The 26828-nt window shown below is 39.1% G+C and overlaps 2 protein-coding genes across 17 annotated transcripts; one reads left to right on the top strand and one right to left on the bottom strand.

The window, feature by feature from the left end:
• Window positions 1-3327: 3327 nt before the first annotated feature.
• On the top strand, window positions 3328-11827 carry CREBZF (CREB/ATF bZIP transcription factor). 16 transcript variants are annotated; one of them, XM_032167060.2, is made up of 5 exons: window positions 3328-4642; window positions 4856-4933; window positions 6000-6068; window positions 6709-6824; window positions 7868-10449. In XM_032167060.2, exons 1-2 carry the CDS (start codon window positions 3582-3584, stop codon window positions 4869-4871), a joined length of 1077 nt encoding a protein of 358 aa, XP_032022951.1. In that variant the 5' UTR covers window positions 3328-3581; the 3' UTR covers window positions 4872-4933; window positions 6000-6068; window positions 6709-6824; window positions 7868-10449. The 16 variants fall into 16 exon arrangements, with proteins under 16 accessions (XP_032022951.1, XP_032617464.1, XP_032022947.1 ...); XM_032761573.2 differs by lacking the exon at window positions 6709-6824 and adding an exon at window positions 5162-5276; XM_032167056.2 differs by adding an exon at window positions 5162-5276 and having other exon boundaries at window positions 6709-10449.
• A 370-nt stretch (window positions 11828-12197) lies between these two features.
• On the bottom strand, window positions 12198-20681 carry TMEM126A (transmembrane protein 126A). Its single transcript, XM_032167989.2, has 5 exons — window positions 20548-20681; window positions 18371-18466; window positions 14462-14655; window positions 13033-13147; window positions 12198-12431 (listed from the first exon to the last, which is right to left on the bottom strand). Exons 2-5 carry the CDS (start codon window positions 18457-18459, stop codon window positions 12239-12241), a joined length of 591 nt encoding a protein of 196 aa, XP_032023880.1. The 5' UTR covers window positions 18460-18466; window positions 20548-20681; the 3' UTR covers window positions 12198-12238.
• Between the last annotated feature and the right edge of the window lie 6147 nt (window positions 20682-26828).

Here is a 26828-nt window from a genome sequence, read left to right as displayed (position 1 = left end):
ATGAAAATGTAATATAAACTCCAATAAAAAGTGGAGTGATTTTGCTTCTGGAATTGCAGAACTGATCAATAAAATAGATAAAGACCAGAAATAGATCCAAGTGTATGTAAGAATTTAATATATGGCATGTTGGGAAGTCAGTGGGACAGGTATGGATTATTCAATGAATTGATAAGTGGATTTTTTTTTTTTGACATAGTCTTACTCTGTCACCCAGGCTGGAGTGCAATGGCGTAATCTTGGCTTACTGCAACCTCTGCCTCCAAGGTTCAAGTGATTCTCGGGCCTCAGCCTCCCAAGTAGCTGGGATTACAGGCATGTGCCACCACACCTGGCTAATTTTTTTTCTAATTTTTTGTATTTTTAGTAGAGATGGGGTTTCACCATGTTGGCCAGGCTGGTCTTGAACTCCTGGCCTTAAGTGTTCCACCTGCCTTGGCCTCCCAAAGTGCTAGGATTACAGGTGTGAGCCTCTGATCCTGGTCTTTGATAAATTGATATTTAAAAATTACAGCCTGAGAAGCAGCTTTACAACTCTATGCCTAGTAAATGGTAAAATGATTTAAAAAAAAAAGTTGGAAAATATAAGAGACAAAGGGATGTTTTCCTTATAACGTAAAGAGTTCACATAAATCAAGAAGAAAAAAGACAAACATCTTCCCTGAAGAACATTTTCCCCTACTTCAAAGAAAAATGGGTTAGGGAAGTGAAAATCCTATTCACATTAGAAGTCAGTTGGTCATGTGACAAACATTCAACCTTCCAATAATCAAAGAAAAGCAAATCTGTGCGGTTGTGTTGGCTCGCGCCTGCAATCCCAGCATTTTGGGAGGCTGAGGCGGGCAGATCACCTGAGGCCAGGAGTTCGAGACCAGCCTGGCCAACATGGTGAAACCCCATTTCTACTAAAAGTACAAAAAATTAGCCAGGCGTGGTAGTGGGTGGGGGTTGGAGGCGGTGGGTGGGGGGGTTGATGTCTCTCTATGTTGCCCAGGCTGGTCTCGAACTCCTGGACTCAGGCAATCCTCTTGCCTCGGCCTCCCAAAGTGCTAGGATTACAGATGTGAGCCACCACGCCCAGCCAAATCATGTGTATTTAAAACAAAATGGTATAACTTAAAAAATATAATCAATCAATCAATAATATTGAATTTTGCCCAAGGGGAAAATAAAGTTGAATGGGATTACCAGCCATACAAAACACCTGTACTCAAGGGAGGCCAGAGTATACATATATCACCTTGAACTGTGTGCTGTTGTACTTTAGCAAAATCATTCCTAACAGAATGTTAAGCAGGACAAGGAGTCCCTTTATTTTTTCTTCTAGATACCACAGGTCATACTTTTTTCACACCTTGAAATAATTGTTTTCATTCAGTTGAGCTTTAGTATTATGCCTTCAGTCAAAACTGTAGACTTGGCCTGGCACGGTGGCTCACGCTTGTAATCCCAGCACTTTGGGAGGCCGAGGCGGGTGGATCACGAGGTCAGGAGATCGAGACCACGGTGAAACCCCGCCTCTACTAAAAATACAAAAAATTAACCGGGCGTGGTGGCGGGCACCTGTAGTCCCAGCTACTCGGAGAGGCTGAGGCAGGAGAATGGCGTGAACCCGGGAGGCGGAGCTTGCAGTGAGCCGAGATTGCGCCACTGCACTCCAGCCTGGGCGACAGAGCGAGACTCCGTCTCAAAAAAAAAAAACAAAAAAACCAAAAAAAACTGTAGACTTTATTCACTCACTCAATAAATATTTGTTGAAGCCTATGCAGTACCAGGCACGTTTCTCAATATTTAGGACCTGTCAGTGTTCAACTTTCCTGGAACTTGCTTTCTGTCTCTCTAAGAAATGCTGTATAGAAGCAGCTATCCTTGAGGATAGCTGCTACATTATTCAGTATCCTATAGAGAAGTTTCTTTAAGATTTAAGAACTAGAAGAGTGGTTAAAGAATTCATATATACTTTACTCATGAACAAAGGAAAATTCATTTCTCTTTTTTGTTTGGGCTGTCAGGAAACAATTTTTAGCCCAACTCAAACAACTGAGTAAGATACTGCATCCATCCAGTTCCAACATTAACCTTTTCCCGTTTCAGAACTCCTTCTCCTCCTAGTTCATCTTTTATTGGCCTTGCTTTTTAAAAATTCACAATATTCTGTTTTACTATATTCTAATGTACTTGTAAACTGCTTCAGATCTGAAATCTCTTGTGGGATGTGAACCTAAATATCTGTATTTGTAAACTGCTTCAAATCTCAAATCCCTTGTGGGATATGAACCTAAATAACAAACAGAAAAGGTCTCTAAAATAAAAGATACGTTTTGAGAATAGAGCATTTCAATGGGAAAACGCATGCCATAGTAAACTATGTGTGTATTCAGGAAGACAAAGAGTTTTAAAGGAAAAAAAAAAGAGGATGGTTACACATTGTTTTGAAATAATTATCTTGGCTACAAAGGTCAATAACAAGGGTGACGTCAGTTCAAGGTTGGACAGGCAGTTTCTGGGCAGACATCCTTGCAGAGGTTTTGTATAAGGTCGTGATGGTCTTTGTGCAACGTTGTGGTTTTTACAGTCTTTGTTTTCAGGCATACAAGCATGAGTACCCTCTCTTCATAGCCTTTTCTGGCTCTATTTGTCAGAGTTTTTGTTTGTTTGTTACCCAAATGCAGTAAGTCAGTACTGATTGGATCTTGGCTCAAGTGAAAATATCTACTTATAAAAAATGGCAAGAACAACTGAAGACAATTTTTGTAAGCAATGTTTTATTCTACATTCATTTTGCTTTGGTTTTGATTTTTTTAATTGACAAATAATAACTGTCATATTCATTGGGTACATAGTGATGTTTCTATACATATGGAATGTAGTGATCAGGTTAGGGTAATTAGCATATCCATTATCCAACTGAGGACATCTAGTATGGCCCAGGTATTAAATAGTATTAGTAAAGGATTGTTAATTTTCTGAAGACTTGGTAATAGTATTATGATTATGAAAAAAAGTCCATATTTTTAGAGATGCACACTGAAGTACGCAGGGGTGTGGTGTCTTACCTGCAACTTTAGGATGATTCAGCAAAAAAAAATTTACAAGCATTTATGTAAAGATAAAGCAAATATGGCAAAATATTGTGTTGAACTGTTGAGTCTGGGTATTGGGTGGTATTGAATTAGGGTGGATAAATCTAGAGTCTGTTGTTATTTTTGCCGCTGTTATTATGACATCACTAGAAAGCTGGAATTATTCCCACTCTAAAGCACCCTGAAATCTCGCGACACTACGGCCTGGGGGCGCGCGAAACGCGGTGGGCGGGGCTGGGGCGAAAACCAGTGACTTCCGGCTAGGCCGTTGTCTGGGTGGCGCGGTCGAGTCATCGCAGGGTCCCACCGCTTCGTTCTCCCGTCCCTCCCCGCGCCTTGGCGCGGGGGGTCGACTAGCCAAGTGAGGCGGGAGGCGACTCGGACCTTTCCCTGCATTTCGTTTCGGCCAGTGCCGGGGGCTACCCGCCCTGGGATCCTTGGGGCCCGTGAGGCCCACTCTCAGCGGCCCGGGCCTACCGCGGCCCGCCGCCGGCCCTCATGAGGCATAGCCTGACCAAGCTGCTGGCAGCCTCGGGCAGGAACTCCCCAACCCGCAGTGAGAGCCCGGAGCCGGCTGCAACCTGCTCGCTGCCCTCGGACCTGACCCGGGCGGCAGCGGGGGAGGAGGAGACGGCGGCGGCCGGATCTCCCGGCCGCAAGCAGCAGCTTGGCGACGAAGGAGAGTTGGAAGCCGGGAAGGGGAGCCGCGGCGGCGTGGCCGTGCGCGCGCCCTCGCCCGAGGAGATGGAGGAGGAGGCGATCGCCAGCCTCCCCGGGGAAGAGACGGAGGATATGGACTTTCTGTCTGGGCTGGAACTGGCGGATCTCCTGGACCCCCGACAACCGGACTGGCACCTGGACCCCGGGCTTAGCTCGCCGGGGCCTCTCTCCTCGTCTGGCGGAGGCTCGGATAGCGGCGGCCTGTGGAGAGGGGACGATGACGATGAGGCCGCGGCTGCTGAGATGCAGCGCTTCTCTGACCTGCTGCAAAGGCTGTTAAACGGTATCGGAGGCTGCAGCAGCAGCAGTGACAGTGGCAGCGCCGAAAAGAGGCGGAGAAAGTCCCCAGGAGGAGGCGGCGGTGGCGGCAGCGGTAACGACAACAACCAGGCGGCGACAAAGAGTCCCCGGAAGGCGGCGGCGGCCGCTGCCCGCCTTAATCGGCTGAAGAAGAAGGAGTACGTGATGGGTTTGGAGAGTCGAGTCCGGGGTCTGGCAGCCGAGAACCAGGAGCTGCGGGCCGAGAATCGGGAGCTGGGCAAACGCGTACAGGCACTGCAGGAGGAGAGTCGCTACCTACGGGCAGTCTTAGCCAACGAGACTGGACTGGCTCGCTTGCTGAGCCGGCTGAGCGGCGTGGGACTGCGGCTGACCACCTCGCTCTTCAGAGACTCGCCCGCCGGTGACCACGACTACGCTCTGCCGGTGGGAAAGCAGAAGCAGGACCTGCTGGAAGAGGACGACTCGGCGGGAGGAGTCTGTCTCCATGTGGACAAGGATAAGGTGTCGGTGGAGTTCTGCTCGGCGTGCGCCCGGAAGGCGTCGTCTTCTCTTAAAATGTAGGGTCAAGTAATCTGCTCTTTATCCGCGTTTACCCCTTTCAACTCCCTTACACCATGTCAAACTTACCTTAGTGGGACATCTTCACCGGACACATTTCAGAGGAGAGAAAAAAAGTAATATTGAATCTTAAAGTGTTTAGCTAAAAGCATGAATGTGACACAGTAACCAACTCCTAATGATAACATGTGACTATTAAATCTCTCTGACAGTTTCTTTTTTAGGTGATTTCCTTCCTGCCAGGCTCCGTTGTAGGGGTTACAGAACAGTCGTTCCCGCCTCACAACCTGGTAAGGATCCATCTCTTCCCGTAACGCTCATGCTCTGCTGCTTAGTCTACTTTAATGGGCAACATCTCAGTTTGTGTGTGTGTGATTTTTTTTTTTTTCTGTTTTGGAAGGTGGGAGGGAAATCTAATTTGGGCCCTGTCCACCCTGGAAACAGACTTGTGCTGGTCAAGAATGTATTTAAGATGCCTCTTCTGGTTGAAATAGCTATTAATGTGTCACCTTATTCAGACTTGCGTGTACCTAGCTCTTCTGTCCCCAGTGTGGACATGGCCTTGGATGACATCGGTTCCAACTGTACACTGAAACCTGCTTATAGAGAGACAGTTTGGAGACAGTGAAACAGGTGAAGTTGAATGGAAGTTCCGAGTTGTACAAGGTGCAAATTGGAATTCCGATTTTAGGGCAACTTTTCAGAGGTTGACAATAAGTATTTGGGGCATGCACAAATGTGATAGTTATTTTGCTGGAGGTGACAGGTATCTCTTAAATATCAACAATGCCTTTTAGTTTTCAGTAAGAGATATAGAAACAGTCTATATGGAGTAACAGATTTTAATGTCTCACCATTAGAGAAGTTGGAAATTAACATGCATATCAGACTCCTGTGTTTTAGTTAATTGGAGAGTAAGAATGGCTAATGTTTCTTTGAGGACCAGCAGTGATTACCCTATCACTGAGTATGAATAAATTGTTGAACATCTTTATTTTTGTTGTATTAAAATTTTAGGTTAAATTTATATATGTATGATTAGATATTGAAGGTTGTGAAATGTGAATGAAGACGTGTAAAGTGAGGCTTCACAAAGAATCTTATTCTCTGTTTCAAAAGTATTTGTCCTATTTTAAAATAATTTTTTAAATTGAGTGGTTCTGGCCACTTAAATGACACGATTGGCACTATTTTCCCAAAGGTGGGATTTATTCTTCCCTTGAATCTATTAACCAGTTGTATAAATTGAGTTATGGTGTCCTTCAGTGTAAGAGGCATTAAGAAATTCTTTGTGAAACATCACTGCTTGATAAAGTATATACGTATTTAGCATCCTTGTTTTTCTTTGTGCTAAAGTGGATACAGCTGTTGGGGCAGAAGAGACGGGACCAGCTGCTGGCCACATTTCCTGCTTTATTTTAAAAGGTAGTATAAGAAATGAGGAAAAAGAGGTAATATCAGGGCTTCTGCTGTTTTTTATTTTTAAAATGTTCATAATTAAAAAGTACTTTCCAGCAGTCCAAAGATGTAAGTTATCTTACACATAAAATGTTTTATTTTGTTGTTATTTGGTTATGAAAATGGAATCCTTGTTCTTGCACAACTGTAAATGTTTTGTTGCTAGATAATACGATTTGAGACCTGAATTGGTCTTTGGTTTCCAGTGCATCACAGCATATTTTGTAAAATCATCTACTACTGCACTTGAGCATGAATGGGTAGTAGCCAAACTCACAAATTGGAGTGATGAACCTGCTTATACCTAAGGGCAGGAGCAAGCCCCTCACAATGCAGCTGCATGGGTTTTTAGTGCCTACTGAATTTTTTATATATATATATATATATATATATAAAAACCAAAAGTAGTTGGAAAGATTATTTGAAATGACTAATTTGTGCTATCTTTATGAAATATGTTAAATGTAGCCTTTTTGAAACAGAAGCCTTGAATTGAAATTTAACTAATACTTGAACATTTTGTATATATTTCTTTGTATATAATTTTGTGCAGTACCAATGACAAAAATATGGTGTCATAATAAAACCAGGTTTGTTGATCTTTTAGTTATGGGCTCAAAGAATTTATTCATCTCTAACATGACATTGGAAAATAATGGATGAAAATAGGAAAAATGATTGTTGTTAATGCTGACTGTGGGTCTTAAAAGGTTCTGGAAAGCAGTAAGTTCATTTTTCTAAAAACTATAACATTCTGTTGGAGTATTTTCTTCCTTACGTCAATACTTTTCCTGCATTATTTGAAATTGTGGGCTGGGGAGAAACAGTAGTCAAAGCTTTCTGAATTGAGATGCTTTGAAATTCCAAGTGTAGATTTTTAGAATGTCATTTTATAAATGGCAGTTTTTGGAATTACTTGATAAAGAACTTTTGAAAATGGAAAGATTAGTATGGCCTATTTTTAAAGCTGCTTTGTTAGGTTTCTTATGTTTTATTAACTGTCTTTTCTCAGTTTCCATTTCATTTTTTTTTTTTTCTAGTTTTGGTGACTTAGTGATCTTGTCATTTTTTACATCAACTTCATGGTCTTGTTTTTACATGGTGATTGCATGTATTTAGGATCTATCTAATAGGGGCTTTAAATAAATTTGGTCATATTTATGTGTAAGCACATTTTACTGTAAATGTTTGGGTTTCTGAATTTAAACAGATCTGTTTATTTCAGTATGTAGTAAACAATATCTTAAAGTGTCCGATTCACTACTTGTTAATTAAAAAAGTTATGATTAATGTGAAACTGTTGTCTTACTATTTTTAGAAAATTGTGTTCTGGATGATTAGCACATGGATAAAGGAGACTTCTGGAATATAAAATGGATTGTTTTTGAAATTTCTAGGTTTGGCTGTATTTACTGTAATGGTTGAAAACAATTTAGTATTTGGGTGACCCTTTTGTTTTTCTTCTAAATGTGCCTCTATGGTAAAATACAGAACTAGACTAAAGATGTAGCTTTTTAATATTTGTCTTCGATGGTGGCAGGAGTTCATACATTAATTGAACTAACACATCATATTTTGACCTACTATTTCTATCATATTGACTTACTGTTTCTGCACTTCTTTGACCAGACTTATCTTAAAAAGTCCACTTTTGTTAAAATGTAGTCACACCTCTGATATAATCCAACAAAAAGTGTTCAAAATATTTTAAATATTTGTGCATTTTATAATCACTAAATTAATCTCTCTCTCTTCTCTTTAAACAGCTTAGCAGTGTCTGCAAAAACGAATCTTTTCCTACAACCTGTTAACTGACTGGACTGATGGTAACAAAGTAATTGTGAGAGCCATGTCGGTCAAAAATTTGGCATCTGCTGAAAAAAATGAATGCCATTTTCAAGTTCCCAAATTACTTCTATACTGATTTCACTTTCCAGAAATGGAGATATGAAAAGATTCTCTGGAATCCTTGAAAGACTTAATAGAGATACATGAGACTAAGTTAATATTGGAACAAAATTATACTTTGTCTTTCATGGGAGTGATACTCAGTTATTGCATATCTTTACAAAATTGTAACCTTTGGAGAATTACAGTATTTCATCAAGAAATTAGAGTTTTTACATAATCAAGAGCATATTCTATGGAATTAACATTTAGTGGACTAGAATTACGTAAGCAGGCCATCAGTGATCACAAGGCATATGAGTTTGTATTTATTTCCTGGAACATGAGAGCTAATTTGGAGTACAGACAGACACCCTGCTGAGTAGAATATAAAAATTAATGTAAAGTTCTGAACTATAAAGAGTAGTTCTTTTAAATAGATGCATTGATTTGTATATCTTTGAAAAAGTTGATTATGATTAAATGTGTGGGTAGTTAATTACAATTTAGGGTAACAACCAGGATGTATGGATTCTGAGGTTTTGGCTTCTTGAGCTTTCTCTTGAGTACTTGATACTGTTTTTTGAATATTTTGAGGTTTCTAATTAATGGTATGCTAGTTTCTACTGTTCTATATAAAAATTTATCTAGTGTTGTATAAGGGCTTTAGTATTCTGGATGATGGGAGTGGCTTTTTGTGGCATATGGTTGTTTTACTTAATTGAAATATTTTTTCAGTTTATTACAAGTGTGAAAAAACACTCAAAACTCTGGATTGTTTTATTTCATTTTTGTTGGATTATGTTAATACATTCCTTCACCTGGTTTAGATTGAGTCATTTTATCTCACTCATTTGGAAATGTGCAGCTGATAGAAGAGGGATTGGGGTAGGAAATTGGCTCTTACTTCATAATAAATGTACAGTTGGTTATTGTATTATTCAAAACTTGTTAAATCCAGTCAGTTTCTTACCATTTTAAATGTATTCAGTGCCTGTGAAGCCAGGCAGCAAAGAGTATTCCTACTGGCTTAAAACTTAAGTGCTGATGCTCCTACAGTACAGCTAGTTACAATTCCAGAACCCAAAGGCACCAGCATTATTTGGTGACCTTAACTACTACTTTGATAGAACAGACTGGGTAATTCACTGATAAAGAGTCATTATCTTTTTAATATGTGATTACCTAGTTCAGCATTTTGAATGTGTAGTTTAAGGTCTCTCTGATTTAGTAAAATTTTAAAGCTAAATAATCTGATGACTCTTGAAAGTTTAATTGGTACTATGACATTTATGTTTTTTTCCCCCAGACTCACAGCCAATACAAAGTTTTGAGACTCTCCTAAATGTTAATATTTTTGCTGTTTTTCTGAGCTGTTTTTTTATTTACTTACCACCTAAGCTGGGGATCAAAAAGGGAATTCTTCCATTAGAAATTTGTAGTGTTATGTGTGGCCAGCACAGTATTTTTCAGATTTGAATTTCAGTACCTTTATGTGTAGCCTCAGTACTCTCAACACCAGTCACTCTTTATTGTCTTAAAATACTCCATACTTTTTGTTGACCCAAAATTGTTGAAAATATTTTGCTCAGTTTTCACAATGAACTAATTGAAAAGTGTAGTTACTGTGTTGTAAACATTTGTGTAGTTCTGTTAATATACCGATTTGAATTTTATTTATCTCAACTTCCTTTAGCGTCTGCCTCCAAATTTTGTCTTTGCTGTATACCCACTGAGATCAATTCCCTAGACCCCTCTAGCTCTTAGTGTACTGTAATTTGGGCTTTATAAAATGTATTAATGTCTTAATTTAAATAGAATGTGAGCCCTCTTTAAGCCAAATAACTACACAAAATAAATTATAAAAGATTTAGTTTGTCTACTGTGACTAGACTGAAATATTAAAAATTGAGGGTAGTTTACTGCAAGTGTTAGCTACAAATGACTCAATGTCCTTAAATAATGCAGGTATCTGCCCTCTGAACAAAAATTTTGGCAAAGTAAATTTGTAGCAACAGACTTAACATGATTTTTTGTTTATGTTGCCCATTTATGCTAATGGAAAAGATAATTTAAAAATTTGTGGCAGAGGACAGGTATTAGAAATACTTTTTGGTTACAGAAACCATTGTAAACTCATCCTCATTTATAAATGGTATTATGCTAGGGAGTAATTGGACTAGGAATGTTTAAATGTGCTCAGTCGTTAGAGAACTTAGTTATTTGGGCTTTGAATTATCTAAGTTGATTACATAATTCTATATTCTTAAGGGGTCTAACTCGGTACTTGGGTTAACGCCAGAAATTACTTTCAATTCATTGTTTTTTCACTGGGATGAGTAGAACTCTGCTTTTAGTAAAAGTGACAGAATGTAGGTAAAATGGATGATTTGGGGTCAGAGCTTTTCATCTTGATATTTTAGCCTGTAAAATAAACAGCTATATTGTTTTGCCCTTTAAATGTTATATATATCTTTCTTTCTTTCCCTAGTTATAAAAGTAAAGCATATTCTTTATAGAAAACTTGGAATATCCTGAAGGGAATCAAGAAGAAAAGAAAAATCACCCTTATAACTCTATAAGCCATAGGATATCCACAGTAAACATTTTGGCATGCTTCCTTTCAGTCTCTTGTGCATATAGATTCTTTTGCCTCATAACTGGGATCATTTTTTATGTAAGTTTGGTAGATAAAACATTTTATGTGCCTGTTAAAAGAACAGATCATCTTTGCTTTCTGAAAAATTGACATTGTATTTCGTTAATTTCACATGAGTTTTTCATCTTTGGCAGCAGAGCTAATTTTTCTTTAAACAGAAGCTAAAGGCCAGTTTCACTCACAAAGATGCCTTTTCTAAATTATGTATAATTTTAAGTAGCATAAGATTACTTAACAGATATGTCACTATTTGGAAGTAATAGTTAAGAGATTCATGAATAATCTTGGATGCCACTTAAAATTTTGTTTGGTACTTCTCTGTGATGATTGGCTTGCTTCATAAGTGTTGGTTTAGATCTACGCTGTCCAGTACTGTAACCATTAGTCACGTGGCTAAACATTTTAAATGGATTAAAATTAAAAATTCAGTTACTCAATTGCACTTGCCACATTTCAGGTGCCCAGCAGCTACATAGGCTAGTGGCTAATATATTGACAGTGCAGATAGAAAATATTTCCATCATCACAGAAAGCTCTGTTGGACAATGCTGATTCAGTTGCTGTCACAAAAGAAAATGGTTTAGAGAACTAGGATGAGAAATGTTAGGAGAACAGAAGAAAGCACATCAAAAATTTAAATGATCTTAGGAAATGAACCAACTAGGATATTTCACTGAGGGTCAGAGAGATTAGTTAATTTTGTGATTCTAAATATCCCACAATAAATGGAAGCTTGAAAAGACTACCTAAACTAAAAATACAGCTTTCCAAATAAGGTGACTCGAAGTAGGTAGGTCTATATCATAATAGCTGAAGCTGAGCCTGAATGACTCAAGAAGATGATTGATTGATTTGAGGAAGGTTGTTAAATCAGTTCTAAGAATCTATGGATTGGCCGGGCACGGTGGCTCACGCTTGTAATCCCAGCACTTTGGGAGGCCGAGGCGGGCGGATCACGAGGTCAGGAGATCGAGACCACGGTGAAACCCCGTCTCTACTAAAAATACAAAAAAATTAGCCGGGCGTGGTGGTGGGCGCCTGTAGTCCCAGCTACTCGGAGAGGCTGAGGCAGGAGAATGGCGTGAAACCGGGAGGCGGTGCTTGCAGTGAGCCGAGATTGCGCCACTGCACTCCAGCCTGGGCGACAGAGCGAGACTCTGTCTCAAAAAAAAAAAAAAAAAAAGAATCTATGGATTAATAATTTGAATTGAGAAAGTGAATTATAAGTAACATTTGGTATAGTATATTGATACATATTTTTTCATTTTTTATTCCTGTTTGGCATTATGAAGTCTTCAGTGTAAAATACTATATAGTTACTTTTTCCTCTTGTGTTACAGACCAAACTCAACGCCTAAGGTAAAAGAGTAGAGCAAGCAAGGTAGAAGAGACAATACTGGGCAAACTAGTGAAGTTAAACTTGTTTAAGTGGGTAGCTTTTACTTAGATTCAGCCTTTTGTTGCCCTGTGTAGCCTTTTGTTGTAGGTCCCAGAATTATACCTCGTGATAAATTACAAGTCTATGTTTATGCATAACATTAGACATAAACTGTTTTTACCATTTTATTTTTGTTTACATATTTGTTTAAAATCAGTAGATTTCTTGGCCAGGTTCAGATAACTGAAGGGCCTTTATAAGTAGTTTATATTGTTCAGACCCAAGGTATGCTGAAAACGTAGTCTGGAGCACAATAGGAAATAACATCTTTCTAAAGACAGGCTTAGAAGTTCTAATCCAGTAACTTAAGATGTTCCCTTTGTGTGGTAACAGAGCTGATTGATACCTGTAAGAAAACATTGAGATAGTTCAATAGAAAAGATTGTTGTATCAAGTGGCAAACCTATCTATGATATATATTAGTCCTAGAAGTCTTAAGTTAAAACTAAAGATTAAAGTAAAGGTCTTCAGTGTCTATTAATCCCAAAAACTTTTGTTTCTTTATCCAGTTTGCTTCAAGGCTATAGCACAGATTGCTGATGCAAGAGTCCAACAGAGAATAGCCAGAATTATTTTAGAATAGAAGGCTAATATAACAGCTAGACATTTTCTGATGGAATTTTCCTTTAGTGCAAATGTTCAAACTCATCCAAGACAATTGTTTATATGATAGAAGTTTTATGCATAATACTGTTTGCAGCTTTGTAGTTAGTTTAGTATTTAGTACACAAATTAAGGTTAATACCCTGAACTACACACCAAGTGTAACTGTTTGAAATTCTTGATCAGTAGAATTTCATTATAAGAAAAAACAGGTCTTGCTAACTTCTAATCAAGAGGGTAACATTGCCTTTGGTCTAAATGCCTTAAAAACAAAATATATTTGCTGCTTTAAGTTGTGAGTTTTATAGGTAATCACATATTATAAAAAGTTTTTCATTTCCTACCTGGCTGCTAGGCCACCATTTACAGGTATAGCCAAGAAAACAGGGTATAGACCACCAGTAACAAGACCAATCAGTCCACTCCGTGTTATGGTACAGGTTTCACAATCCAAATCACCTAGGAAATAAATTAGTCATGGAAATGAAGGTCATGATAGTCAAGCAAACATGATTTAAAGACTGTAAGATCCTCTTTTGTGTATCAGGTATTTTTCAGGCAATATATCAAATGTAATTCTACAAAGCATGTTAAAAGGTATAATTACATCTATGAGTAACTTAAAATAGCTAGGAATAATTGGTAAAACTATTTTAGGAAAAAAAATTCTCTAATTTGTTCTCAACTTAGAGATAATAATCTCATGGTTTGGGCTGCTGCTAGCTTTCTGCACTTGTTTTTTATCAACAGACCTGGGCTAATATTTTCACTCAGTCTGTTCAATTAAATGGGCGATAGCTCTTCCTTGATCATAGAAATTGTTTCCACTGGTCATGGGAATTAAAACAAAATACTCGTCAAATTTAAACAAATTTGGAGCAGCACTTAACAGAAAATAAAATTTAGATGGACTGCCTTCCCTAGCACCTATGGTAATATTTTTATTTGAAATAATTAATCAAAAGATTCAGCACACATGGTAAATTTTCAAAAGGAAATCAAATCTCCATGTATTTGATAAACGTATATGCATTTAGTGCTTTAAGAGATTTACTATATAAAGAGTCTTACCACCATAAAAATATTTTCTCCCTTTAAGGAACTTCTCTATAAAATATAAATAAAAAATCTAAGGTAGCCAACGTATTTATATACATTTGTATATATATAATATTTCCATATATATAATTTTCAGATATATATGTATATATGGATTTCCAAATATTTCTTACTCTAAATGAGCACTGTGAGAAAGATATGTTAGAAAATGGAAAGTATTGCCGGGTGCAGTGGCTCACGCCTGTAATCCCAGCACTTTGAGAAGCCAAGGCGGGTGGATCACCTGAGGTCAGGAGTTTGAGACCAGCCTGACCAACATGGTGAAACCCTGTTTCTACTAAAAATACAAAAAATTAGCTGGGCGTGGTGGTGGGCACCTGTAATCCCAGCTACTCAGGAGGCTGAGGCAGGAGAATTGCTTGAACCCAGGAGGTGGAGGTTGCAGTGAGCCAAGATCGCGCCAGGGCACTCCAACCTGGGCAACAAGAGCAAAACGCCAACTCAATTAAAGAAGTATTTAGAACTGCTGTGTATGTGCATCTTGGTTGGTAGACCATGCTAATATGAATTATTTGCCACATTATATAGGCTAGCAAGATTTAATCTTAACACTGCATTACAGCATACAGCTACTTGATATTAATAAGTATGGACTAAAGCTGCAAATAACATATACTAAGGCAAAGTCTTTGGTGATAGTGAAGTAGAATTTACCTGTATTTAAAGGAAAACTTACAAAACATCTGTAAGTTAAGTCTGTTGTAAGAAAAGGTATCCCTGCCATTGGTAAGCCAGCAGCTATACGAGCCTTTGTCACATTCAAGATGCGTCGAAAAAGACTGTTTGCTATGAGGCCACAAAGAGCAGCATTTAATCCAACATAAACTGATCCATTTTCAAGTAGATTCCTGAAAGGGTGAGAAGAAAGAACTTTTTCTTTGGCATTATTGTGTGTGTGAGCTGTCCTGATTTTGACATGTGTTATAGGACTTTGGGAATACACTAACTGGATACAACATCTATCCCTTATAGAACCAAAATCTTAAAAATTGCTTTATATATAGGTTTTTGCTCTTCTCCTAGCAGCCAGTGGGTGCCTCTCCTGAGCTCCCATAATAATTAATACTTACTCTCTAGCACAACACATTACAAGACAGTACTATCTTATATAATCACTGATGTACATGTCAGGCTTCTACACTAGTCTTTAAACAACCAGAAGACAATGGATACAAAGATGTATTCTGCCTGACACAGGAGATGTTCAATAATGTGGAGTTAATGTGATTTCTTTCACTCTTCCCTGAAACATTAGTGTCAGGATTGGGAGTATTAACATTTAAGCAATACCCTATGCTAGGTACTTTATAACAATCCATTGATGAGAAATAAACTGATGTTTTGAGGTAGTGGTAGAACTGGATTTGAAGCCAAGGTTATGTATGAACTTTTAACCTATGTCCTATGCATTCTTTAGTTTTGGGAAAAAGTAATACCTTACATGATTGCTGAATATTGAAAATACTGACTCCAAACTTTTCAGGCTACTACTTAGCTTTTTTACCACTTGCATTGCCATCTACAATACAGTCTTAAAATTTTCATTACTCTTAACTAGCCAAAGTAGCCACACACTACCTCCTCTAACTTCTATGGCTTACATTCATCTTAAAATAGCTTTTCTAGGAACTCAGCTTCCTACCTTGTATAAGGTATTGCTTTTCTTATCTGACACTTTGCAATCATGATGCCTATCACTCACTGAGAGCTCCACTGTGTGCAGCAGACTTAGTGCTAAAGGCACAAAAAATTACCTTCTATCTTCAAGGTTAACATAGTTAAATATTACTGGAGAAGAAAGAGATGTAAACGAGATATAACAGAAGTCTATGAAAATGGTAATGGTGGTACCAGACAGTGGCAGTTCAGGAACTTGGAGTACATAGATTATAATTAGTGATGACAGCCTGGAGAACCTACCAACCACAAAAACCATGTAAATGTGAAAAGCCTATTTCTTTTTTGTGGGGGTTGAGGGAATAAAAAACTTGAACACTTCCTCTAAAATATTTCATCATAAAAATCATGTGAAATATATATTATGCCCATTTTAAATCCCAATGCTCAGGTAAATAATTTGCCTGTATGTATATATAATATATATAAAATACATATATACATGTTATATATAAGTCCATTTGTTTACAAGTATGTTACATATACAAATAAATAAAAAGTAGTACAAGTGAAATCTGCATAGCAAACTTTGTTCTCTCCCAACCAGATTTTTCCCATAGCTAAAGTCAAAAATGTTTAGTTAATTAAAAGCACAAAATTGTTGCCTAGCAGCCCCTTGCCAGTTTTCCAAAAAAGTACCTATACCAACTAAAAACTCATGACTTTTTGATAAGGCATACACAAGAAATAGATATGAAATAGCCCAAATTTAACAGATGACAAACATGTATGTGAAAGTATTGCTGTAGATCAGAAAATGAAGTTTTTGATATTAAGAAAGCTCCATACACCGAAGGACATGCCAAGTAACTGTTAAATACCTGATTAATAATCCAAGAGGAAATGAAGATTCAAACTTAGAAGATAAAATGGGAATGAAGAGAAAAAATAGGAACAAGGCAAAGATAACAGGACACTGTAATCTGCCTAGTTTAGATGCCAATGATTGAAAGATTTATTGCCTCTAAATTTTGCTTTACAGTTCCAGGTATTCTTTCTAATTTGGTAAAGAACCCAGTGACAGCCTGCTTTCTTCTCTTCAAAGCTGCCACCATCTACTCTTTTTTGAGACAGTCTTGCTGTGTCACCCAGGCTGGAGTGCAGTGGCATGATCTCGGCTCACTGCAACATCCGCCTCCCAGGTTCAAACGATTCTCGTGCCTCAGCTTCTCCAGTGGCTAGGACTACAGGCACGTGCCCCCACATCTGGCTAATTTTTGTATTTTTAGTAGAGATAGGGTTTCACCATGTTGGCCAGGCTAGTCTTAAACTCCTGACCTCAGGTGACCAGCCCGCCTCCGCCTCCCAAAGTGCTGGGATTACAGGTGTGAGCCACCATGCCCAGCCTACTCTTCTTTTGTTAGTCTTTCTCACTTTCCCTATCTTGCTGGCCTGGAAACATGGACATAGTTCCTTTTTTGCTTTAAAATGTTTTCTGTTACCTCAGGAAAACAACTAGAAGGGAGTGGAGCTGGAGTGTGGGGGAGGGGGGTAAAAGAGCTTATAAGATCTCACCAAGTTTTTACTACTGGCCTTTTTTTTCTTCCCCTCGGAGATCCTTGTTGTGAACACTACTGGTCTTGATTTATAGGTTCTCCCTGATTAAGACGGTAAGTGGCAGCAAGATGGGGATTTGTTCAGTTTTCATTCCTGAAGATAGCAAGATTATGCTTCCAGAATGTATTTTAAATCCATCCTCTTTTCATCTCAGGTGTCACCACCCCTACCATCTCCACTCACCAGGATTACTATGCCGTTTTTTCTACTGGTCTTTGTGTTTCCTTTCTTTCCTACTTCATATCTGCTTTCCAAAAAGCAGCTGGAATGTTCTTTAGAAATGCTAACATCATCCCCCTGCTCAAAACTATTCCTGGTCCTTATGCCCACTTCCTTAGTACTTCAGTAACAATGGTTACTCAAGTACCACAAGCCTTGGCTATCTTGTGGCTAGGCATATGCCATTACCTCTACTTAAGACACTGTCCCTCTCTCCTTCCCAGGCGGCTGCTTTTCATCCTTTTATAGTCAGACCTTCTTGACTGTCAACAAAGTCTAAGACATTTTGTGGAAGTACACATTATTAGCTGCCTGGCAAAGATCAGTATGTTCCCTATATTGGTTTTTCTCTTTAATTTTTTTTTTTTTTTTCTGTTTGAGACGGAGTCTCACTCTTGTCGCCCAGGCTGGAGTGTAGTGGTGTGATCTCGGCTCACAGCAACCTCCACCTCCCAGGTTTAAGCGATTCTCCTGCCTCAGCCTCCCAAGTAGCTGGGATTACAGGCACCTGCCACCACGCCCAGCTAATTTTTGTACTTTTAGTAGAGACGAGGTTTCACCATGTTGGCCAGGCTGGTCTGAACTCCTGATCTCAGGTGATCTGCCCGCCTTGGCCTCCCAAAGTGCTGGGATTACAGGCGTGAGCCACCATGCCTGGCCCTCTTTAATAATATCTTACAGATCTTTAGCCATGATCCTATTTCTCTGACATTCTCTATCTTGCTATGTGTGTTCTACGGTACTCTTAGACTGGTAAGCATACTGACAGAATGAACTGGAAAAAAAAAGACATTTTAAAAGTTATTTTAAAGTTTTGTTATTTAAATGGTCTGTAAATGTTTACATTTTACTATACTCCAAGCCTAATGGAAAAACTCAAAACATTATACAATTAGATATGTCCAAAGACATGAGTTCCAGCCTCACCTTCCACAATTAGCTATGTGATGTTGAGCAAAATGGTTAAACGCTCTCATCCAGGCAAGAAAAGGGCAATTTCCTCCTCACATTCCATGTTGTTTATACTCAAAACAGATAAATTTGAGATAATGAATCAATGGTGAAAATCCACCTGATAAAAGGTATTTTTAAATTAAGAAGGGATCTTACCTTTCTGCCTCTGGAAGCTGGTTAATTTTTCTGGATATATCAACAATTGTTATGTTTTCCTTGGTATTATTGGATTTATGATTTTCCATTTTGAGCCTTAAAAAACATGAAGATATCATTTCTCAAGAATTTATACAAAGAATTTAAAAAACCTTCTGAAGACTAAAAATAATACTGTAGAGCTAATCTGGAAAAAATCATTGCATATATATTATTAAAAAAAAATCTAAGTGAAACAGAAACCAGAATATGAAAAGCAACACATAAAGCTTTTAGGAAATACAGAATATCTTCATAATCCTTGAAAGTATTTCCTAAACAATTCACAAATAGCACTAAACATAAAAGACTTATAAAACTAGCAGTATTGAAGTTAAGAACCTATGGTTATCAACATATACCATAAAGCTAAGCTAGTGTGGGAGAAAACGCAACAGAACTGACAGAGTAGTTGGTACCCAGAACATACATGGAACTACATATCAACACGAAAAAGGTAAGCAGCCCTACAGAAAAACTGACAAAATATTTGAACAGGTACTTCACAAAAAGGAAAGTTAAACGGCCAATAAACATGAAAATATGCTCACCTTCATTATAACGGGGAACAACCTACAGTGAGATACCAATAGGTACCCATAGGTTAGCTAAAATTAAAATCTGACAATTCCAATTGTTGGCAAGAATGTGGGGTAGCTAAAACTACATTCTGTGTACAGAATGTGGGGTAGCTTTACCCAAACTGTACAGTCACTTTGGGAAAGAATTTGGTATTATTTAGCAGGTAGAAGACACACATACCTAGCAATTTCATTTCTAGGTATACCTGAGATCAGGGCTCAGCAAACTTTAAAGGGCCAGATGTAAATATGGTAGGCTTTGCAGGTAACATACAGCCTTTGTTGAATATTTTTTTTAAAAAAAGCTATAAAAACATAAAAATCATTCTTAGCTGGGTGGCTGTACCAAGGCAAGCGATAGGCTGCAATATGGCCTACATGCCAGTAGTTTGTTGATATCTGCACTAGTTAGGATGAAAATGTTAAGGGAATGGTGAATGATGAAGATTTGGCTCAGGTTTCAGGGTAACAGTTAAGAAAAAGGCTGGGTGCAGTGGCTCACGCCTGTAATCCCAGCACCTTGGGAGGCCAAGGCAGACGGATCACCTGAGGTCAGCAGTTCGAGACCAGCCTGGCCAGCATGGTGACACTCCCTGCCTTTTAAAAATGCAAAAATTAGCCAGGCACGGCGGCAGCTGCCTGTAATCCCAGCTACTCGGGGGGCTGAGGCAGGAGAATCGCTTGAACCTGGGAGGCGGAGGTTGCAGTGTGCCGAGATCTCACCACTGCACTCCAGCCTGCGTGAGAGCGAGACTCCGTCTAAAAAAAAAAAAAAAAGTTCAGGGCACTCGTTTAATTATTTATTGCTACCTGTTTTATATCGGTAAGAGGTCATTTGGAAATGTTGAGTACATTGACATTCCGTATCTCTAGACTTAAAGTTAACCTAATAAGTACAATGCAGCCTTAGAAATTTACGTCTAGGTTTCTGGTAGTCAAATTTTTGAGGGCCTTGGCTACGATAAGACAAGACACAATCCCTGCTGTACAAGAGCTCTGAATGATTTTGTGTATGGGGTGGTGAAATATATAATCAAATTCAGTATGTATATATTGTACTGAGGGCAATTAAGTCACTCAATTCAGTATAAGTCCTGACTGGGCGGCCCCTGTGGGCATTTTGTGTCCGATATTAATAACAAATACCTATCAAAGACAACGCCGTCTGTAAAAACTACAAATATTTCGAAAGATTTTTGTGTTACCTATCTCATGTCATTCTTGGAAGAGCTCTGAGAGATAGGCAGTTTGGGGCCTATCTGAGACACAGGTAAAGTGGGGTCTCTGAAAATCAAATTTGGCCGTGGTCACCTTGTAAATTGACAGTAAACCTGGGATTAAATTCAATCTCAGGCATTTTTCCCTTCTACTGGGTTAATTTAAATATAAGGTCTTTCCTTCTAGAGTGCAAAGTGAAGAGAGGCAGCACCAAGAGCCAACTACACTTCTACTTGCTCTCATTTACGCGCAGCGCTGCTGGTAGCTAGCGTGTCACCGCGCCGCGCTTCTCCTTACACCGGGACATTTACTTCACCCCCTCCCCCGGAATACCAGTACCTTATACTCTCCTCCCAGCAGCCTGTGGGTGCCTCCTCAGGTCTTCCTCAGCCGCACCGGGGGGTCACTGCGGCCTTTGCTCAAATTGCCTGGGCGCAGCCATCTTTGGGTGACTCGTGACGCGGCGTGGGCGGGCGCCGGGTCGCGGCTGCTAATTGGACTGCGGGACGAAGGTTGCAGCCAGGAGCGGCTTCGGGATGAGAGGCTTCCGGCCTTAGGAGGTGCCGGGCGGCTAAGCGTTGAGGTTTGTTTGCCAGGCGTAGAGTGTGCTCATTTCACCTACTCTTGCCTCCCAGGACAGAACTTGTAAAAATTGTGAAATTTCGAGATATAAGTTGGGTGACCCTCGGTCAGCCTCTTCCATTGAAAACGTACCTCGGGCATATTACTTAACTTCCTGGTCAGTAGAGCCTCCTTACGTTCTTGGCATGGGGTAAATGAAAACTGCACAGCTCTTGGCATGATAGCTACTCAGGTTAAAAATAAGTCAAAGGGGAACTATTTCTTGGCTCTATGAATTTTCTACTCTCCCTAGGAACTTAAGCTCCCTGTGCCATGTTTTGATCTGTATTGATTGCCCTACCATAATCAGCACCTCAGAGCTGGAGCTTATTTTTCTGAGGATTTCTCGTGTTCTCCAGAGTACTGCTTATTTGGAAGCAGTGTTGGGTGAAAGTCATCTTATTTCTTCTTACTTTTTAAGCATAAATACTAGAAAATTTAAAATTATATATGTGGCTTGCATTATATTTCTATCGGACAGTACTGTTTAGAAGGTACCTCTAATGCTCTCCTCCCAGCAGCCAGTGGATGCCTCACCAGGTCTTCCTCAGCCCCGCTGGGACTCCGTGCAAACTTTGCTTAGTTCGCTTGGACTAATTAACCCAATAGAAGGGAAAAATGCCTACAATTGAATTTTATCTTAACTCTATTAAGATTAGCAGTAAACATTGTGCCAAAAAATATATAACTAACTGTAGCAATAAATACATGATCATAACACATTATCAGAAATCTTAATTATTCTCATCCTCTCAAATTTCTGAACAAGTGATAAAGTGTTGCATTGTCCAGATAATTTTTTTTTTTTGAGACGGAGTCTCGCTCTGTCACCCAGGCTGGAGTGCAGTGGCGCGATCTCCGCTCACTGCAAGCTCCGCCTCCCGGGTTCACGCTATTCTCCTGCCTCAGCCTCTCCGAGTAGCTGGGACTACAGGCGCCCGCCACCACGCCCGGCTAAATTTTTTTGTATTTTTAGTAGAGACGAGGTTTCACCGTGGTCTCGATCTCCTGACCTCATGATCCGCCCGCCTCGGCCTCCCAAAGTGCTGGGATTACAAGCGTGAGCCACCGCGCCCGGCCCAGATAATTTTTATACTCTCTCTCCATTGCAGGGTTGCTTTAGGCTCCATAGTGCCAAGAAGTCTGTAATTGCAGTTTCTAAACTTGCACAAATAGAAAGACTTATTTTCATGAAGGTGTACAAGAAGGAAAATTCCTAGGAATTTTATTTTTGTTTTTTATTTTTTAGACAGAGTTTTGCTCTCGTCGGCCAGGCTGGAGTGCAATGGCCTGATCTCGGCTCATTGCAACTTCTGCCTTCCAGGTTCAAGCGATTCTCCTGCTTCAGCCTCTAGAGTAGCTGGGATTACAGGCGTGTGCCACCACGCCCAGCTGATCAGCTGATTTTTTTTTTTTTGAGTCTGAGTCTCGTTCTGTCACCCAGGCTGGAGTGCAGTGGTGCGATTTTGGCTCACTGCAAGCTCCGCCTCCTGGGTTCACAGCATTCTCCTGCCTCAGCCTCCCAAGTAGCTGGGACTACAGGCTCCCACCACCACGCCTGGCTAATTTTTTTGTAGTTTTAGTACAGACGGGGTTTCACCGTGTTGGCCAGGATGGTCTCTATCTCCTGACCTCGTGATCCACCTGCCTCGGCCTCCCAAAGTGCTGGGATTACAGGCGTGAGCCACAATGCCCAGCCTCGGCTTATTTTTTAGTAAAGACAGGATTTCACCACGTTGGCCAGGCTGGTCTCGAACTCCTGACCTCAGGTGATCCACCCGCCTTGGTCTCCCAAAGTGCAGGGATTACAGGAGTGAACCAGCGTGCCTGGCCATCTAGTCTTTTACTCACTTCGCTTTTCATCTCAAGGTTTTAAGCAAACAAATGACAATATTCTGCTCACTACCTTTGCCTGAATGGAATTTCAAGAGGCCTTCTCTGTAACTGTCTGTGTTTCCTAATTATGCAGAAACTATAAACCACCATCTTGTAGAGAATAATGGCCAATAAGGTTGAAAAGTTAAAAAAAAAAAAAAAAGAGTGTAGAATACTTCAAATGCCAGACTGAGAATTTGCTCCCTTTTGTGTGCTTTATTTTCTGGGAAACGTTAGTTATTTAAAAATGGGAGTTAAAAAATTCATAGTTGCCGGGCGCGGTGGCTCACGCTTGTAATCCCAGCACTTTGGGAGGCCGAGGCGGGCGGATCACGAGGTCGGGAGATCGAGACCACGGTGAAACCCTGTCTCTACTAAAAATACAAAAAAATTAGCCGGGCGTGGTGGCGGGCGCCTGTAGTCCCAGCTACTCGGAGAGGCTGAGGCAGGAGAATGGCGTGAACCCGGGAGGCGGAGCTTGCAGTGAGCCAAGATTGCGCCACTGCACTCCAGCCTGGGCGACAGTGAGACTCCGTCTCAAAAAAAAAAAAAAAAAAAAAAAAAAAAAAAAAAATTCATAGTTACACTATGATAAGATGCATATGATGTAGAAAAAAAATGGAGGCAATACTGCAGATGGAGATTAGATAGGTGCCTCCAAATAAAAATCTCAAGGACATCTCATACTCCAAAGCTGAAAATCATATATGTTTTCCTCTCTCATATCTACTGTTTCCTGTTTCAGGGCTTGACAGCACCATCCATTTCGTTGCACAAGCCAGAAACTTAAGTTCATCCACATTACTCCCTGCAGACTAATCAATCGTGAACAATTTATTGATTTTCTTCGTAGATATTATTTACACAAATCATCTCTTATTTAGGCACTTGAGGTGACTCTTTATTCTCACAGATTCCACTCATCTTCCTTTCAGCAATTCTCTACATAGCATCTATGCAGACAATTTAGCTGAACTTGGGCTGTGCATGGAAGAGAGGGGATAGAACTGTAGCCAGAAATCTGCAGTGTCTATGATGCTTGCACCAGACAACTGTAAGCTCTTTTTGGAAACAGGAAATAAAGAACAATTTGTCAAAGCGTATTTTTCTGTTACTAAAAATACATGCAATTCTTTCGATTTTAAAAGTTTTGAGAAATGCCTAAAAAGATGATTTAGTTTCTTGTAGCTTGTCTGAACTCTCTAACAACAGAATATTGGCACATAAAATAGTTAATCTTATAAAAGAAAATGGAATTTGACCACTTGTCACTATCTTTATTGCTACTACCTATTATCTCTTACCTAGACTGTCTATAAAATCCTGTGTCACACAGAAAAATTGCTGGGATATGGCTTTGACTTAAATGCTGCATGAATCTGCTGAAAATAGTTGATCCAGGAAGATTCCATACTTTTCAAAGATAATAATCAAAAAATAAAAGAGGGACTTCAAGCTTCTGGAAGTGACACAGTAGCTTATGTTGGACAGACCCCGTTGCAAATAACAACTATAAACTCTCGACAAGGAAGAGATTCTTTTCAAAGACCCTGGAAAGCAACCAAAATAGCATGAAAACACAGGAAGGTATACAATTCTTGAAAGATGGGAAAAATAGTGGGTAAGATCCACATTTATGAGCTTTTTTTCATGAGGGCATTAGTCTGTGCAGTACATGGGGAATAGAGTGCCAATATAAAGCAGCATTCTTCCCATTCTAAAAAACTCAGAAGTTGAAATTTGGAAATGCCAGATCAACTGAAAATTGGGGCAGGAACCTTGAAAAGGGAGCCCCAAAATCTGTCTAAAAAAATCCCCTCAAATTTTTGGCTGACATTATAACAGTACATGCATGTGGTAAGACCCAAAGAACCCAATGGACAGCAACAGCTGGAAGACTGGAAGAGATGAAGTGAAATTTCAGCAATCATCTGATGCTGGGAAGATAGTGTATTTTTGAATATTTAAATTCAAATATTTGAAATTTAAATATTTCCAAGTTATACAGACTGGGTGAAAACTTTGGACATTCCACTGAGCAACATCTTAGAATTAATGACTACCTCCAATGACTAAGGGTTATGCCCTAGAATCAAGGGCAAAATCAACCAAGTCAATATTTAAAAAAAAAAATCAAATTAAGCAAAAAGGAAATCAAAGAGGAAGGAATAATAAAGGTAAGAGTGGAAATAAATGAAAGAGAAAAGACAAAAACAATAGAGAAAAAACCAACTGTGATTCTTTGAAAATATTAATAAAATCAATAATCCCTAATAAGACTAATCAAAAGAAAAAGAGACCAAACAACTAAATCTTTTTGGAGTGAAAGAAGGGACATTAATACGGATTCTACACACATTAACAGGATAAGGAGAGGATATTATGAACAACTTTAACCCAATGTGTTCGACAATTTAGACAAAATGGACAAATTGCTTGGTCTTACTGTTAATTGCTTATCTGGAGAGTTACAATTTATTTTTTCTTTTACATCTTATAACCTACAACCTTGCTAAATTAAGAAGGATTTTAAAAATACATAGATAATTTTATTCTTTTCCAATCTGGCTAGACTCTCCCATACAATGTTGGCTAGAAGCAATAAAGCAGACATTGTTGCATTTTCTCTGATCTTAGGGCGAAGTCATTCAGTTTCCCACCATCATCATGTTAATTACAGGTTTTTTGGTAAATGCTCTTCAAAATCTTAAGGAAGTTCCCTTCTTTTCCTCATATGCTGGGAGTTTTTATCAGGAACAGATGTTGGATTTTGTCAAATGCTTTTTCTGTATCTATTCAGATGATCATTTTTTTTCCTTGTTTAGTCTGTTAATACAGTGAATTATATTGTGTAGGGGCTCCACGTTCCCCAGCCATTTTTCCATGTCGTGACCAAAAATCACAGAGTACCTTGACTGCTTTGTGACCCGGCCAGCTGCAGGTTTTTCTTAGCAGGCTTCAATCCAAACTGAGACCTTAAACATTTCCAGGCACTGATAAAGATATTTAGGTTGTTGCCCAAAACACTAAAATAAACTGGCCCTGGCCCTGAGTCAAATTCCTAAGCCCTCATATAAACTCCATATCCCCTTGTTGTGAACTGCTAGCTTTTTCTCTTGCTGTTTGTGGTGAGGATTGCTGCAGTTCATTCATATAAAATTTCCCCTAATAAATGCTTTGGACTGATCACCCTGGTGTTTAGTGCTTCTTTCTTTGAATCCCAGCCAGCCCAGTCTCAGGATGACTCAGGACATTCCCTTGTGGAAACTCCCCTGCTGTCACGTTTAGGGTGACTCCTGCTGTGGGTTTGGTGGAACAAAACATTGAGTGATTGTTTTAAATGTTAAGTCAATTTTGCAATCCTGGAATAAGCCCTGCTTGGCCATGAGGTACTATTCTTTATATATATTTTTGTATTTGGTTTGCTAAAAGTTTGTCAAAAGTTTTTATATCAATGTTCATGAGGAGTATTAGGCTCCAGTTTCTTTCCTCAAAATGTTTTTATCTGGCTTTGATATCAGGATATTGCTGGACTTATTGAATGAATGAGTTGGCAAGTGTTCCCATCTCTTCAATTTTTTTGGAGAGTTTGCATCATATTGTTATTATTTCTTCCTTACATGTTTGGTAGACTTTACCAGTGAAGATTTCTGGATCTGAGTTTTCCTTGTAGGGAGGATTTAACTACAAATTCAATACTCATGATAGATATATGGCTACCCTGATTATCTATTTCTTTTTGAGTGAACTTCACAAAACAAGATCAAATATTCATTTATTCATTTCACCTAAGTTCTCAAGTTTATTGGCTAAAATTGTTCAAAAGTATTTTCTTGTTATATTTTAACATCTGTAGAATCTATGGTGAAACATCTCTCTTGATTTTGGTCACTTATATCTTCCCTTCTTTATGCCTGATCTGGCTAATTGTTTATTATTTTTGAAAATCTCAAATAATCACCTTTTGGTTTTATTGGTTCTTTTCTACTGGTTTCTGTTTTCTGTTTTTTTCCCCCTCTGTTCTATATTATTTCTTTCTTATTCTTATCTAGGATTTAAGTTGCTCCTTTTTTTCTCATTTCTTAAAAACATACCTGAGGTAACTGATTTGAGATCTTTTTCCC

The sequence above is a fragment of the Hylobates moloch genome, unplaced genomic scaffold, assembly GCF_009828535.3.
Source record: "Hylobates moloch isolate HMO894 unplaced genomic scaffold, HMol_V3 SCAFFOLD_11, whole genome shotgun sequence".
Lineage (NCBI taxonomy): Eukaryota > Metazoa > Chordata > Mammalia > Primates > Hylobatidae > Hylobates > Hylobates moloch.
Note: the sequence above shows the minus strand (reverse complement) of the source record. Positions and strands in the feature narration are given on the sequence as shown.